Source organism: Dasypus novemcinctus, chromosome 5 (genome assembly GCF_030445035.2).
Source record: "Dasypus novemcinctus isolate mDasNov1 chromosome 5, mDasNov1.1.hap2, whole genome shotgun sequence".
Classification (NCBI taxonomy): Eukaryota; Metazoa; Chordata; class Mammalia; order Cingulata; family Dasypodidae; genus Dasypus; species Dasypus novemcinctus.
The window spans coordinates 65,333,925-65,347,058 of NC_080677.1; the positions used below are offsets into that span (position 1 = coordinate 65,333,925).

A 13,134-nucleotide genomic window follows, 5' to 3' on the forward strand; every position below is an offset into this window, starting at 1 on the left:
ACTAAAAATAGTCATAATTATAGGATGCTCTAAGAAAAACAGTAATAAAAAGTTTGTTTCTGTTAAAAGACAGTGTGTATGCATGTGTTTACTTTATAGAGGAGAAGGGAGGCAGGGATTGCGGAACAGTTGCAAGCAAAGGCAACCTGGAAAATAATTACCATTTGAAGCAATTAAAACTTGTCATGCTGATGCAACCAACTCAGAAAAGCACAAAATAGAAGGAATAACTGCTGTTCTAAATGAGGGAGATGGGAGATAGATCATTGCTGATGGATCTTCTAGACCTAGGCACACTAACCGTGTCCAATGATATAAAGTCAGAACCACATGCAACCTATCCCTTAGCTCTGAAATATATCCTCACACAAATAAAAATGTTTTTCAAAGTACAATAATCTTGGAGACTCTAATTAATTTTATGGCTGTATATCAGAATAAAAAGGAAATAAAGCCCTTAGTCTCTATTCTTCCTCATTGGCATGAACTTAGCTCTTAATAGAAACAATTTCGAGTAAAAGGCTGACAGAATTTGACCTCACAGGTCAGAAACAGAAAGGATGGGGAAGCAGACTTGGTCCAATAGGGAAGCAGACTTGGCCCAATGGATAGAGCGTCTGCCTACCACATGGGAGGTCCGCGGTTCAAACCCCAGGGTTCCTTGACCCGTGTGGAGCTGGCCTATGCGCAGTGCTGATGCACGCAAGGAGTACGCCCCGTAAGGAGAGCCGCCCAGTGTGAAAGAAAGTGCAGTCTGCCCAAGAATGGCACCACACACACGGAGAGCTGACACAACAAGACAATACAACAAAAGAAACACAGATTCCTGGTGCCGCTGATAAGGATAGAAGCAGTAACAGAAGAACACACAGCGAATGGACACAGAGAACAGACAACTGCGGGGTTGGGGGGGGGGGGGAAGGAGAGAGAAATAAATAAATAAATAAATCTTTTAAAAAAAAAAGGATGAACAAATAGAATCACAAGGAGTCATCAGCCTCATTCAAGCAGAATGACAGAGCTCTAGAGCCACTAGCTAGATCAGAGCCATTCATTTTCTCCCTCTGCTTAGACTGTCAAACTTAACCCAATGGCACATGCACATACACATGGGAGCATGGATACTGTTTTCCATATGTTCAATGCATGACTCAGGTTTCTATACAATTGATGTGTTTTGATACAAAGCTAAACAAACCAACTCTCTAGTTATAAAGTCTTTATCTACTGGGAGCAAATTAGGGCAGTTTACATGACGCCTCTGTGCATCTAACACGCTGGGTTAAAGAAATGATTCCCAGAAGAATCCTGATTCTCTTTTGCAAAGGAAAAAGGCTGGGCACAGCCATTCTTTCTGTCAGTTTTATGGAAGTTTTTGCTTTCATTGCTCTACAGCAAATGAATACTTACTTTGAAAGTAACAATAGAGGTCATGTTTCATTTATTAAATGATACCCTAGGACAGGGGTTCTTAATCTTGTTCCCAAGACCCCTTTGCCAGTCACGTAAAAACCACAGACCCCTTCTCGGAATGTAGCAACAAATAGTTTTATGACGTTCAACCTGGATAAGAACCCCTGCCCAAGGAGAACTTATTCACTTCAGAAAAGCATGTAGGTCATGGCTTTCAACTACTCCCACTGAATTTCTGGGAAGATGCCTCCTGGTAAGACTTCCTGACTGAAATATCCCCCAGACTGGCATCCTCAGGAAACTGCCTCCTGAACTGTCCTCACAGCATGCTCTCTCATCTCCATTACAGCAAGTCCTGATCCCCGACCATATGCACAACACTCTATAAGAACCACAGGGGACTCTCAGCAAAACACAATCCCTGCTCACAGATATTATTAGTGAAGGCATGCTACTACTACACAAGCAGTAACATAATCCAGCACTACATTGTTTTGCCCAAAAGAGTTTTCCCTCTATTAAAAACTGCCAGCAGTTATGTATGAAAAGCTGCAGGAGACAGAGGCTAAGACTCCAGGTTCTAGAGTCAAATTTCCTGGGTACAAATCCAAGCTCCACCCCTTCCTAGCTGAATGATTTTCAGCAAATTATTTAAATTCCATATGCCTCAGTTTCTTCGTATATATAATGGGGATAACAGTACCTGCCTCTGACGACTGCTGTGAAGAGTGAATACATATAAGGTGCACAGAACAACCTAATTCCATAAATGTTAGGTACTATTATACTATATAAGCAACAAAAGTCCAAGCATGTGTGAATAAAAATTGGTGTTGTAACGAGGAGTCATAAATTGTTCCTGCTTATCTTTATCACTTCCAAATGACAATTCCTCTATCCCCCTTTCTTTGAGGTCCATGCCTTACAACTACACCACTTTCCACTCTCAACCCTGAATACCAAGTGCCTCCATATCCACAAGTCTTAGCACTTTGCTTGGCACAAAGTATGTGCTTACTTAGGAATTTTAAACAAATCTGACAACTATTATCTGACAAAATTATGAACAAAAGTCTTTTTTCAAATTGTAGTTAGCCAATAATGGGAAGTAGTTCACAGAATAACCATGAAAGAGGTTGCTTTCATGTAGCTAACTCAATTACTTTATTGTCTTGTTATTTTCAAGCAGTTATAAGCACTGCCATTGTTATACTGGGTATAAGCTTTACCAGCATATACATTCCAGTGAGTTTCCTTAAAAATTTCTGACCTGTGCTCCTGTGTTCATTTATTCAGCCATCATTTGTTGACCAATTTCATAGGTTACAATGACTTAAAACATGCCTAATATACAGGAGAGAGGAAAATGGAACTTCAAGCTTTAGGGAACCTCAATGGGACATGTGATTTGTTCCCCACCTGTGTAGAAACAAATATGTACTCTAAACCATTTTTAAAAATGATTGTTTCACCTGTTTTATAAGTTCTTGAGATAGTTCCACGACCTCTACTTGTAGTTCATTCCAATGCTGAGTCCTGTTACTAAACAGATAACAAAACAATGTATCAGTGCAATCTAAGCCTATTCCCTCCATTTGTGAAACGAGATACTCAGACTTATTATGGTTGGAAGTATGCCTCTCATCTCTTAGGCACAGTTGAAAACATTTATTACCTTATAAGCTCTACGGTGGGCTAGCACTACAAACATCCACTGGTCATACTGGATAAAACATCTACAACAATAATACATACCCATTCGTAGTATAGTGCAATGTGGCTGGTCTTGGTCCCCAGTTCCTTGGAAAGGAATCTTTACACTTGATAGGAACATTGTTTGTTATTCATGGTGGGTCCAGGATCACATCTGATATGCTAACAAGATGACAGGGTGGAGTCAGCCATACCTGTTTAGTGGGAGACTGGCCACACCAAAAAGACCAAGATTAGGAGACTGGGGCCTTGAGCCACTTCATGTCAGCCCCATCTCTCTAACCTCTAGGAAAGAAGTGGGGCTGCAGATCGAATTCAGCCAGTTGAGCAATGATTCCACCAATCATGCCTATGTAATGAAACCCCATATAAACTGGGGGCTCTCAAAGTTCTGGTGAGCATCCATGACTGAGAAGATATACCTCGGTGGTGGCAGGGTAATGTGTTATGACTCCACATGGAAAGAACGTGGAAGCTTGCATTTGATACCCTCCAGGACCTCGCCCTATTCACCCCTTCTTTTGGCTTCCTGTTTGTAGCTTTTAACTGTAATAAAACTATAATCATCAATATAGTGCTTTTCAGTGAATTCTGTAAGTCGTTCTAGAGTTAAAACTCAAGGGGGTGGTGGGAACCCAAGAATTTGTACCCTGGGCCCCTGAATCTGCAACTGGTGCCTGGAGGACAATTTGTAGAGTATTGCCCTTAATCTGTGGAGTATGGCCTAACTCTGGATGGTTAGAGTCCGAATTGAACTGAGTTACTACAGTTTTTATAGTTGTTGATTGAACTTTTGTGCCTATATAGTTTGTGCTTGAAGCTATAAAAGTTTTTGAGACTTTTAAACCACGTATGTATGCACTAAACATAAAACAGAAGGACATTTAAGGCCCAGCAGTAGTATCATATGTATTATAATGTGGAGGGAAAGAAGAGGACAGATTATATTCAGGACAGATTTATATGGTCTATTTTGGTGAGATAATCCAATCTTTTGAGAGCAGAGGATGAAACCAAAAATACTGCCAGAAAGATGGATGACTCCAACATTTCTCTTGTACCATTTTCAGTAAGACCATCCATGATCCATCTTCTTTGGAGTAGTAGCCTTATTATTCATACCTGACAGACACACTCTGTCCTGAGGGTCATAGTACTGGCTGTTCGCCCTTCCTGAAATGTTCTTTCTCCGATAACTTCTGGACTCATTCCCCAGCTCCTTCACTTCTTTTCCCAGTATCACCTTCTCAGGGAGCTCTAATAAACCAACCTATTAAAAATTACAACCTATCCCTCCCACTCCCCTAAACACCAAAAGTCCCTCACCACACTATAATTTTTCCTGTGCTTTCCCATAGTACTGATCATCTAACATATTATATAATTTATCATTTATGTTTTGGTCTACTTGTTAAAACATAAGCCCAATGAAGAAAGGTGTGTGTATGTGTGTGTGTGTGTTTAAATTCATCAATGTAGCCCAAGGCCCAAAACAATGCCTGGTAGATGTAGGCCTCAGTAAGTATTTGTAGAGTGTAGAATGAATTAAAAGGATGTCAGTTCACAAAATAATCATACATACTGCATTATTGTCACTCCAAACAGTTTATTGAGCCTTAACTTGAAATATAAAAGACCCAATGGAAAGTTTTCAATTTCAAACCTGGCAAATTTAAACTTCATGAGATTGGGAACAAGAATCAAAGTTATTAAATATTTGTCAATCACCTCAGTTCCCTCATTATTCAAAGATGGGATGACAAAAAGAGAAATCAGGAATCTCTAGTTCCAGTGAAAACAGACTGCAGAGAATAAGAGCTATAAAAAGGTATGATTAATAGCTCGAACATAACTAAAATACCCAATTGCACAAGGGTCAGAAGGTGTACAGACAAGTTAGCCATTTCTCTCGAATGAATACAGGAGCATATAAAACTGACCCAACATGGGAAGTCGATGTGGCTCAACTGACAGAGCATCTGCCTACCATATAGGAGGTCCAGAGTTCAAACCCAGGGCCTCCTGGCCCATGCAGTGAGTTGGCCCACACGCAGTGCTGCCACGCGCAAGGAGTGCCATGCCACGCAGGGGTGTCCTCCGCCCCATGGGAGCCCCATGCACAAGGAGTGCGTCCCTCAAGGAGAGCTGCCCCCACACGAAAAAAGTGCAGCCTGCCCAAGAATAGCGCCGCACACATCAAGAGCTGACACAGCAAGGTGACGCAACAAAAAAGAGACACAGATTCCCGGTGCCACCAAGAACACAAGCGGATACAGAAGAACACAGTGAATGGACACAAGAGAGCAGACAACGGGGCAGGGGTGGGAAGAGAAATAAATAAAATAAATCTTAAAAAAAAAAAACTGACCCTATGGAGATAGGCTGTTCTATGATGCTCTCAACACACACACACACAGAAACATAAACACACCCCACTACCACCAGCAACAACAATATCTGCACTTTGAGCTCTTCTCTTCCTGCACACTTTCTGCAGTGAACATATGATGATAAAATAAAAGCATACGGGACTTATTCTAACAATTTCTCTTGAGACAGAAATAACACAAATAACTGACTTTGAAAGAACAGATTTTGGAAAGTCTGTTTGTTGAAAACTGTTGGAAATTCAGGAACATATGGTTGACTGATTAAGTGTTAAAATATTTATTAAATACGGGACTCCACCACAAGAAAATGGAAGTTCTTCTACTGAGTTGAGGTTATATCCAATGCTGGACTCAGAGTTGTCTCATTAAGAAGGTGAGCAAAGCAACTTAGGATCAGGAAAAGTTTACTATGGTAACAAAAACAATAGAATGATAAAAAAGCAAAGAGCCAGAACAGAAAAGGTCAAACAGAGAACTGAGAATGACTAGAAGTTTTATTAAAATATATATTAAGAACCACTGAAGGGGCTCCTAAGGGTTCTGTAGTCACCCAGATCCTACGGTCAGGGTAGATAACTCCGGAGTTTGGTGCCTTGCCAGTGGGCCCTACTTTGGAATTTGTGCCCTTGAGAGTGACAGAGTTGGACTCAGTTTTGGCTTCCCTACACATGGCTCATCTGTCCCTTCTATTTAAACCTATAGTCGGTGCTGGAGTTGGTAGGTGTATGTCCAAGAAACTTAAATCTTTGGGTTGTCCATGTGCCAGCTGGGCCCTGAGCTTCAGCAGAGTTGCAAAACCTACTCTCCAGTTCATTGCACTCATCCAAGACAACTAACAAGGAGGTGAGGATGGACCAAAGGAAATGAGAGCGCCTACAACTGCAAGCAAGAGAGTCCCATCCATTGACAATATGGGATCAAAGGTCCCTCTCACTTAGAGGTGGAGCAGACATCACCATACCAGAATCCTCAGGATTGGGGAATGAACTATGGACTAGAGTGGACTTACTGATATTCTATTATAGATGTATTGTGATTCTAGCAATGGAAAAATTACAACGTTGATGTGGAGGCTGTGGCCACTGGAGGTTCTGAGAACAAGGAGAGGGAAAAACAGGTGCAAGACAGGGGCATTTTCAGGACTTGGGAATTGTCCTGCATGACATTTCAACAACAGGTATAGGCCATTATATATCTTCCCATAACCTACAGAACTGTGTGGGAGAGAGTGTAAACTATAATCCATGCTCAGTGGCAATGCCCCAAAATGCATTTATCAATTGCAATGAATGTACAACTCTAATGAAGGATATTGTTTATGTGGGAAAATGTGGGAGGTATGGGGAGAGGGGCATATGGGAATCCCTATATTTTTTGTTTTTATTGTTTTTATTTTTTAAATTTTTTACCATATTTTTATGTAACATTTATGTAATATAAATATCTGTAAAAAACTAAAAAAATATTGGAAAAAAAAAAGAACTACTGAAAGCGTACACACTTTAAAAAGAGTGTGAATTTTATGGTATGTGAATTTTAGCCCAATAAAGCTGTTGTTAAATATATATATTGGCATAAATATATTTCAAATGCAAGGCAATCTTAGTTTTCACAGAAGATAAATATGAACTTCACTATAAGAATTATTGCCCTCTATAAAATTTTGGGAGCCCTTTCTCCCTCAATTGTTCCTTTAGATTTTTGCATTTTGCAGTTGGTGCTCTTACTCAGGTAAAATATGTTTTAAAAAAGAAAAATGAGCATTCTTAAAGGGGCCCAAGGGAAGGCGAGAGGCTGCTGACGGCCGGAAGGAAAATGAGTGAGTCTTTGGTGGTTTGTGACGTTGCTGAAGATTTAGTAGAAAAGCTGAGAAAGTTTCGATTTCGCAAAGAAACAAACAATGCTGCCATTATAATGAAGATTGACAAGGATAAACGCCTGGTGGTATTGGATGAGGAACTTGAGGGCATTTCACCTGATGAACTTAAAGATGAACTACCTGAACGACAACCTCGCTTCATTGTGTATAGTTATAAATATCAACATGATGATGGGAGAGTTTCATATCCTTTGTGCTTTATTTTCTCCAGTCCTGTTGGATGTAAACCTGAACAACAGATGATGTATGCTGGGAGTAAGAATAAACTAGTCCAAACAGCTGAACTAACCAAGGTATTTGAAATAAGAAATACCGAAGACCTAACTGAAGAATGGTTACGTGAGAAACTTGGATTTTTCCACTAATGTGAACTTCTGTGTTTCTAAAGTATTTATGTATTAACCTGACCATACTGGAACCAGACATAAATACTTATTTATGCCTAAAAATGCACTGTTACTTACAGTTTTGTTTCCTGCAGTAAAGAAAAATTCTTCATTTGTGCAAAGTTTGAACAAAGAGGAAATTATCTTCCTAGTAATGAAACTTTGTAAAGTGTTTCCTTATATTTGTAATTGTTAGATGGACTCCTTCTCTCCAGGGACTTTTTGCACTCTTGTGACTAATTTCTATAATGTATTGTTCAGAATTTGTTACTATTTACAGACACCATTGGAAAGTAGATATTCAATTGTGATAGACAACAGTTGCCTCCTTTGGACAAATACTGGATATTAGCAGTTTATATAAGGAAATAGCGTATTATATCATTGTCAAATCTTTGAAATTACTTTGGGTTAAAGACTTGAATAACCCAATTTTGAGCCATGAATAATAATTTACTGTTGTGTAAAAAAAAATAAAATAAAAGAAAAAGAAAAAAGAAAAATGAAACAAGGTACTAAAATAGAACCTCTTATCCTCTGGTTATGTTTTCCTAAATGCCTGGCCAGTTTGTTGAAAATACAGATTCTGATGCTCAGCCTGGCTTGGAACCATAAATCCAACCTTTTACTTGACTGAGTTTTAACCTCTTAGCATCTGCTCCCCTTTCCTTTCCTCACTTGCCAACTGAGTACAGCTCCATGTAGGATACAAACTGTTGAGGCCCCAGCTCCCAACTAATGCAGAGATGCTTCCTATCCCAAAGTAATAGAGCTGAACTATTACTCTTCAATGAAAACAAAAAACAAATCCTACCTTATATTTGATCTACTATTATATGGAAAAAAAGAAACAAGACTAACTTATTTCATTAAATTCCTGGAGAGAAAGCAGTAAGACCAAAGTTGGAATGAGGTAAAAATTCCAAAATCTAAACTGCTCTATCCTCCTGAAACATTTGATTAGAATCACAGATCTTGTGAATACAATGAGAGGAATTCAGTGATTTGTGTACATAAGGAACCGAGTACCAGTTTTATACCAAAAAATGATAATGGTGGGAGAAAAAAAGCTAACACACAGTACTAAATATGTGCCATAACTCAGCTGGATGGAATGGAGGAGAGTATGGGCCATGATGTGAACCATTGTCTATGAGGTGCAGAGGTGCCCAAAGATGTACTTACCAAATCCAATGGATGTGTCATGATGATGGGAACGAGTGTTGTTGGGGGGGGGGGGGGGGAGAGAGGGGGTGGGGGGTGGGGTTGAATGGGACCTCACATATATATTTTTAATGTAATATTATTACAAAGTCAATAAAAAAAAATTATTAAAAAAAAACATTACATGTATTATCTCCTTTAATTTTCACAACAACACATGAGATGGATACTATTTAATATTTCTATTTTATTTATGTGAAAACTGAGGATGAGAGAAGTTATGTCCTTGCCAAATTCATACAGTGGATTTTGAATCCATGCAGTCTAATACCAGGGCCTGTAATTCTTAACCAATCATCCTATAATACATTTTAAAGAAAAAAGCTATATCAGGGACTTGTCTCATTTTAAAACTATAGTCAACTCAGCAGTAATAAAGTAATATACACACGCAAAGAATCATGAGGAAAAGGATATGAATAACAGCAAACATTTTTTTAATGTTATAACAAAAGAGACCATACAAATGAAAAGATAACACACAGCTAAAAAAGTATTTGTAATACAGATAACCAATAATAGAAAATAATTCAGAATGCATTTTAAATGCCTACAAACCAATAACAAAAAAGACAAATATCCCAATAGAAAAATATGGAAAGTATATGAATAGGCTGCTCAGACAAGGAAATATAGATCATTACAGGTGACTTACCTTATTAGTCATCAGGAAAATAGAGAATAAAATAATGAAATACCCTTTCACACCCATAATATTGGTAGAAATTTAGAAGTCTTATGATTCCAACTGATGATGAAGGTACAGATTAGAAAAGTTCTCAGTCACTGCTGATGGAGTATAAATTGGTACATCACTACTGAAGTATTTGGCAAAATTTAGAGAAGTTGAGAATGTACATACCCTAGCAGTCAATAATTTTACTTCTAAGTGTATGTCCCACAGAAACTCTTACACATGTGTCTATCATTGGCAAACATTGCTTATTAAGAGCAAAAAATACCACTAACAGGGAAATGGACAAATAAATTAAGGTAGATTAATAAATTGGAAAGCCAAATAGTGATAAAAAGGAAAGGACTTGATTTTTTTAACATATATTGACATAAGAGATCAAAAAGCAATTCTGAGGTATGGCAAGATGATATATATGATATCAAATATGTACAGTAAAAAAATACAAAACAGTACTATATACTGTTTATGGATAAATATTTATATAGTAAAAGTATGAAAGCAAAGCCAGAAGGAGACACAATTGCAAGATGACAATTTCTTCTGAGAAGGGAGGGAAAATGGAAGGGCAGGACGGCATCAACTGAATTTGAATCTGTAATGTTTATTTCTTTGGGAAAAAAACTGTTTCATTAATTCTGGATGATGGATACAAGGATGTTGCCACATTATTCTACCTCTTCTTTTGTATCACTGAACTATTTCAAATCCTAAAACTTTTAAATTTTAAAAAGTAGCAGAAATTATCCTAAAGAAATTTTTGCAAGCATTCTCAGTGGTGAATTTTATTGATGCCATATAACAACCAAGGGAAGAGTAACACAACAACAGAGATGCCTATAATACTGTTGCCAGGGAAACTATAAGAAAATTAAAAAAAACTCTAAAGCTGGAAGTATCAAAGAGGCACTTTTGACTCAGCTTTTTAAATCCTTTTTAACTACAGCTGTTAAATGAGGGTCTGTCTCATGGGTTTGGGCTTACCTGTCGGAAACCCTGTAGGGCAGTTTTAAAAACTGTAGGTCAGATCATAACTCATTAGAGGCTAGAAAATCATTTTAGTGCTCCATGGCTGGCATTTTTTAGAAAATTATATAGAACAGAGTAGAATAAAAAGTATACTACCAGATGTAGTATGTATAAGTATTGTGTCATGACACACTTATTTTTTATCTTCAGTTTGTTATGCGTTTCCACCACTATGGTGTAAAAAGTTATTTTTATTGTTGTTGTTGTTTTAATGTGGTTGCAGTCAAAAAGTTTGCAAATCATTGCTGTGGAAGAACTTCCTTATCTGAGTCAGAGGATCACATTCAAGGTAAGTAGATATTAGAGTACCTATTTTATGTCAAGCACCATTTTGGACATCTTTTATCCTTTAGATGAAATTAAGTTTTGTACTTCAAAGGACACCACAAAGAAAGTAAAAACACAACTCACACATAGGGAATTGGGGAAAATGCCTGCAAGCTATATATCTGATAAGGAACTTGTATCTAGAATATTTTAAAGTACTCTTACAACTCAACAGCAAAAACAAAACCCATTTGAAAAATGAACAAAGGATCTTAATAGACATTTTTCCAAAGATGATACACAAATGGATAATAAACACATGGAAAGATATTCAACATCATTGTCCATTAAGGAAATACAAACAAAAAACAAAATTAGATACTACTTCATACCCACTAGGACCCCAATAATCAGAAAAACAGATAAGAACAAGTTTTGACAAGGATGTGCAGAAATCAGAGCCCTCATACATTACTGGTGGGAATTACTATAGGTTACCATACAATCCAGCAATTCCACTCCTAGGTATATACCTCAGAAAAATGAAAACATATGTCCATGCAAAAACTTGTATAAGAATACTCACAACAGCATTATTTGTAATATCCAAAAGGTAGAAACGACCCAAAAATCCATCAAAATGAATGGAAAAATGTATTAGTCAGCCAAAGGGGTGCTGATGCAAAATACCAGAAATTGGTTGGTTTTTATAAAGGGTCTTTATGTGGGGTAGGAGCTTACAGATACCAAGCCATAAAGCATAAGTTACTTCCCTCACCAAAGTCTATTTTCACATGTTCGAGCAAGATGGCTGCCAACATCTGCCAGGGTTCAGGCTTCCTGGGTTCTTCCCTTACAGGTTCTTGCTTCTCTCTGGGTTCAATGTTCCTTTCTTCCCAGGGCTTACTTCTTTTTCCTCTGTGAACTCCTTTCCCGGAGCTCTAGCTTAAGGCTTCAGCATTAAACTCCAACATCAAAATTCCAACATCAAAAACCCTCAACTCTGTTCTTCGCCATGTCTTTTATCTTGGTGCACCAAGATAACTTGGTGTATGGGTGGGGACTCAACGCCCTAATCACAACTCAATTATGCTCAGGTACAGATCAGATTACAAATGTGATTCAATATCTATTTTTGGAATTTATAACCATATCAAACTGCTACACCCCACCCTCTGAATCCCAAAAAGATATTACAATATTTGAAAATACCTCAAGTCAATTATAATGCAAGTACTAAATCATATCACAATCAATTTAAAGAAATACAGTTTGCCTTGGGGCAAAGTCCTGTATGCTATAGACCTCTGAAACTTATAAAATAATTTATCTGTTTCTAATACACAAATGGACAGACATAGGATAAACATTTTCATTACAATAAGAAGAAATTGGGAGGGAAACATGAGTCACAAAACAATTTACCTGTTTCCAATACACAAATGGACAGACATAGGATAAACATTTTCATTACAATAAGGAGAAATTGGGAGGGAAACATGAGTCACGAATCCTCTACAGTTCAGTAAACCTGCAGGGCATCCTCCATTCCATTTCAGTCTGAGAGTCACTCTTAAGATGATGGTTTATTCTCCTTGAGGCCATATGGGGACCCACCCTTTCCCCAGTCTTGCCCAACAGCCATTTTCTTGGTTCCACCCTCATCAAGCATTGGGTGTCGACCAAGCTCCAGACTTCTTCCTCCATGAGTGTCTGGGTGATTGCCACACCTCACTCAATCTTTGGGTTAGAGTCTTAACCCCCCCTAGTAGAGTGATGTGAAGACAACATTCTCCCTAACCTTTGGCATACAGGATCAACTGTCTCAGAGCAAAGAGTTGACCACATGGCCTTCCCTAACCTTTGGGGAACAGGTCCAACCCTCTCAGACCTGTGGAGTGTTGACCTTAACTGCCCTAATCCCTGGGGAACGTGCTCTACCCTCTCTGTACCCTGGGGCAGCAAAACTCTCCCAGAACAGTGGACAGGAACATCTACCCTCTTCAATTGCTGGGGCAAACTCACCCTCTCTGTACACATGGATGGGGTTCCTCTCTTGGCCCAAGGTGAAGTCTTAATTCCAGATCTCAGCTTCCATGGTTTTCCTCTTAAAGCTGTTCAATATCTCCTTTCCATGTA

At 38.4% G+C, this 13,134-nt stretch overlaps 2 protein-coding genes across 23 annotated transcripts in view; one reads left to right on the forward strand and one right to left on the reverse strand.

Moving 5' to 3' along the window:
* Window positions 1-13,134, reverse strand: part of ADAM22 (ADAM metallopeptidase domain 22) — a 255,747-nt gene that overhangs the window by 214,587 nt on the left and 28,026 nt on the right. The gene's annotated exons all lie outside the window — the stretch shown is intronic.
* Window positions 7,284-7,848, forward strand: LOC101418165 (glia maturation factor beta). Its single transcript, XM_012519499.3, has one exon. The coding sequence runs from the start codon at window positions 7,332-7,334 to the stop codon at window positions 7,758-7,760; it is 429 nt and encodes a 142-aa protein (XP_012374953.2). The 5' UTR covers window positions 7,284-7,331; the 3' UTR covers window positions 7,761-7,848.

Excerpts from the sequence above, each read along its gene's own strand:
- LOC101418165 (XM_012519499.3), top strand. The coding sequence starts at position 7,332 with ATGAGTGAGTCTTTGGTGGTTTGTGACGTTGCTGAAGATTTAGTAGAA.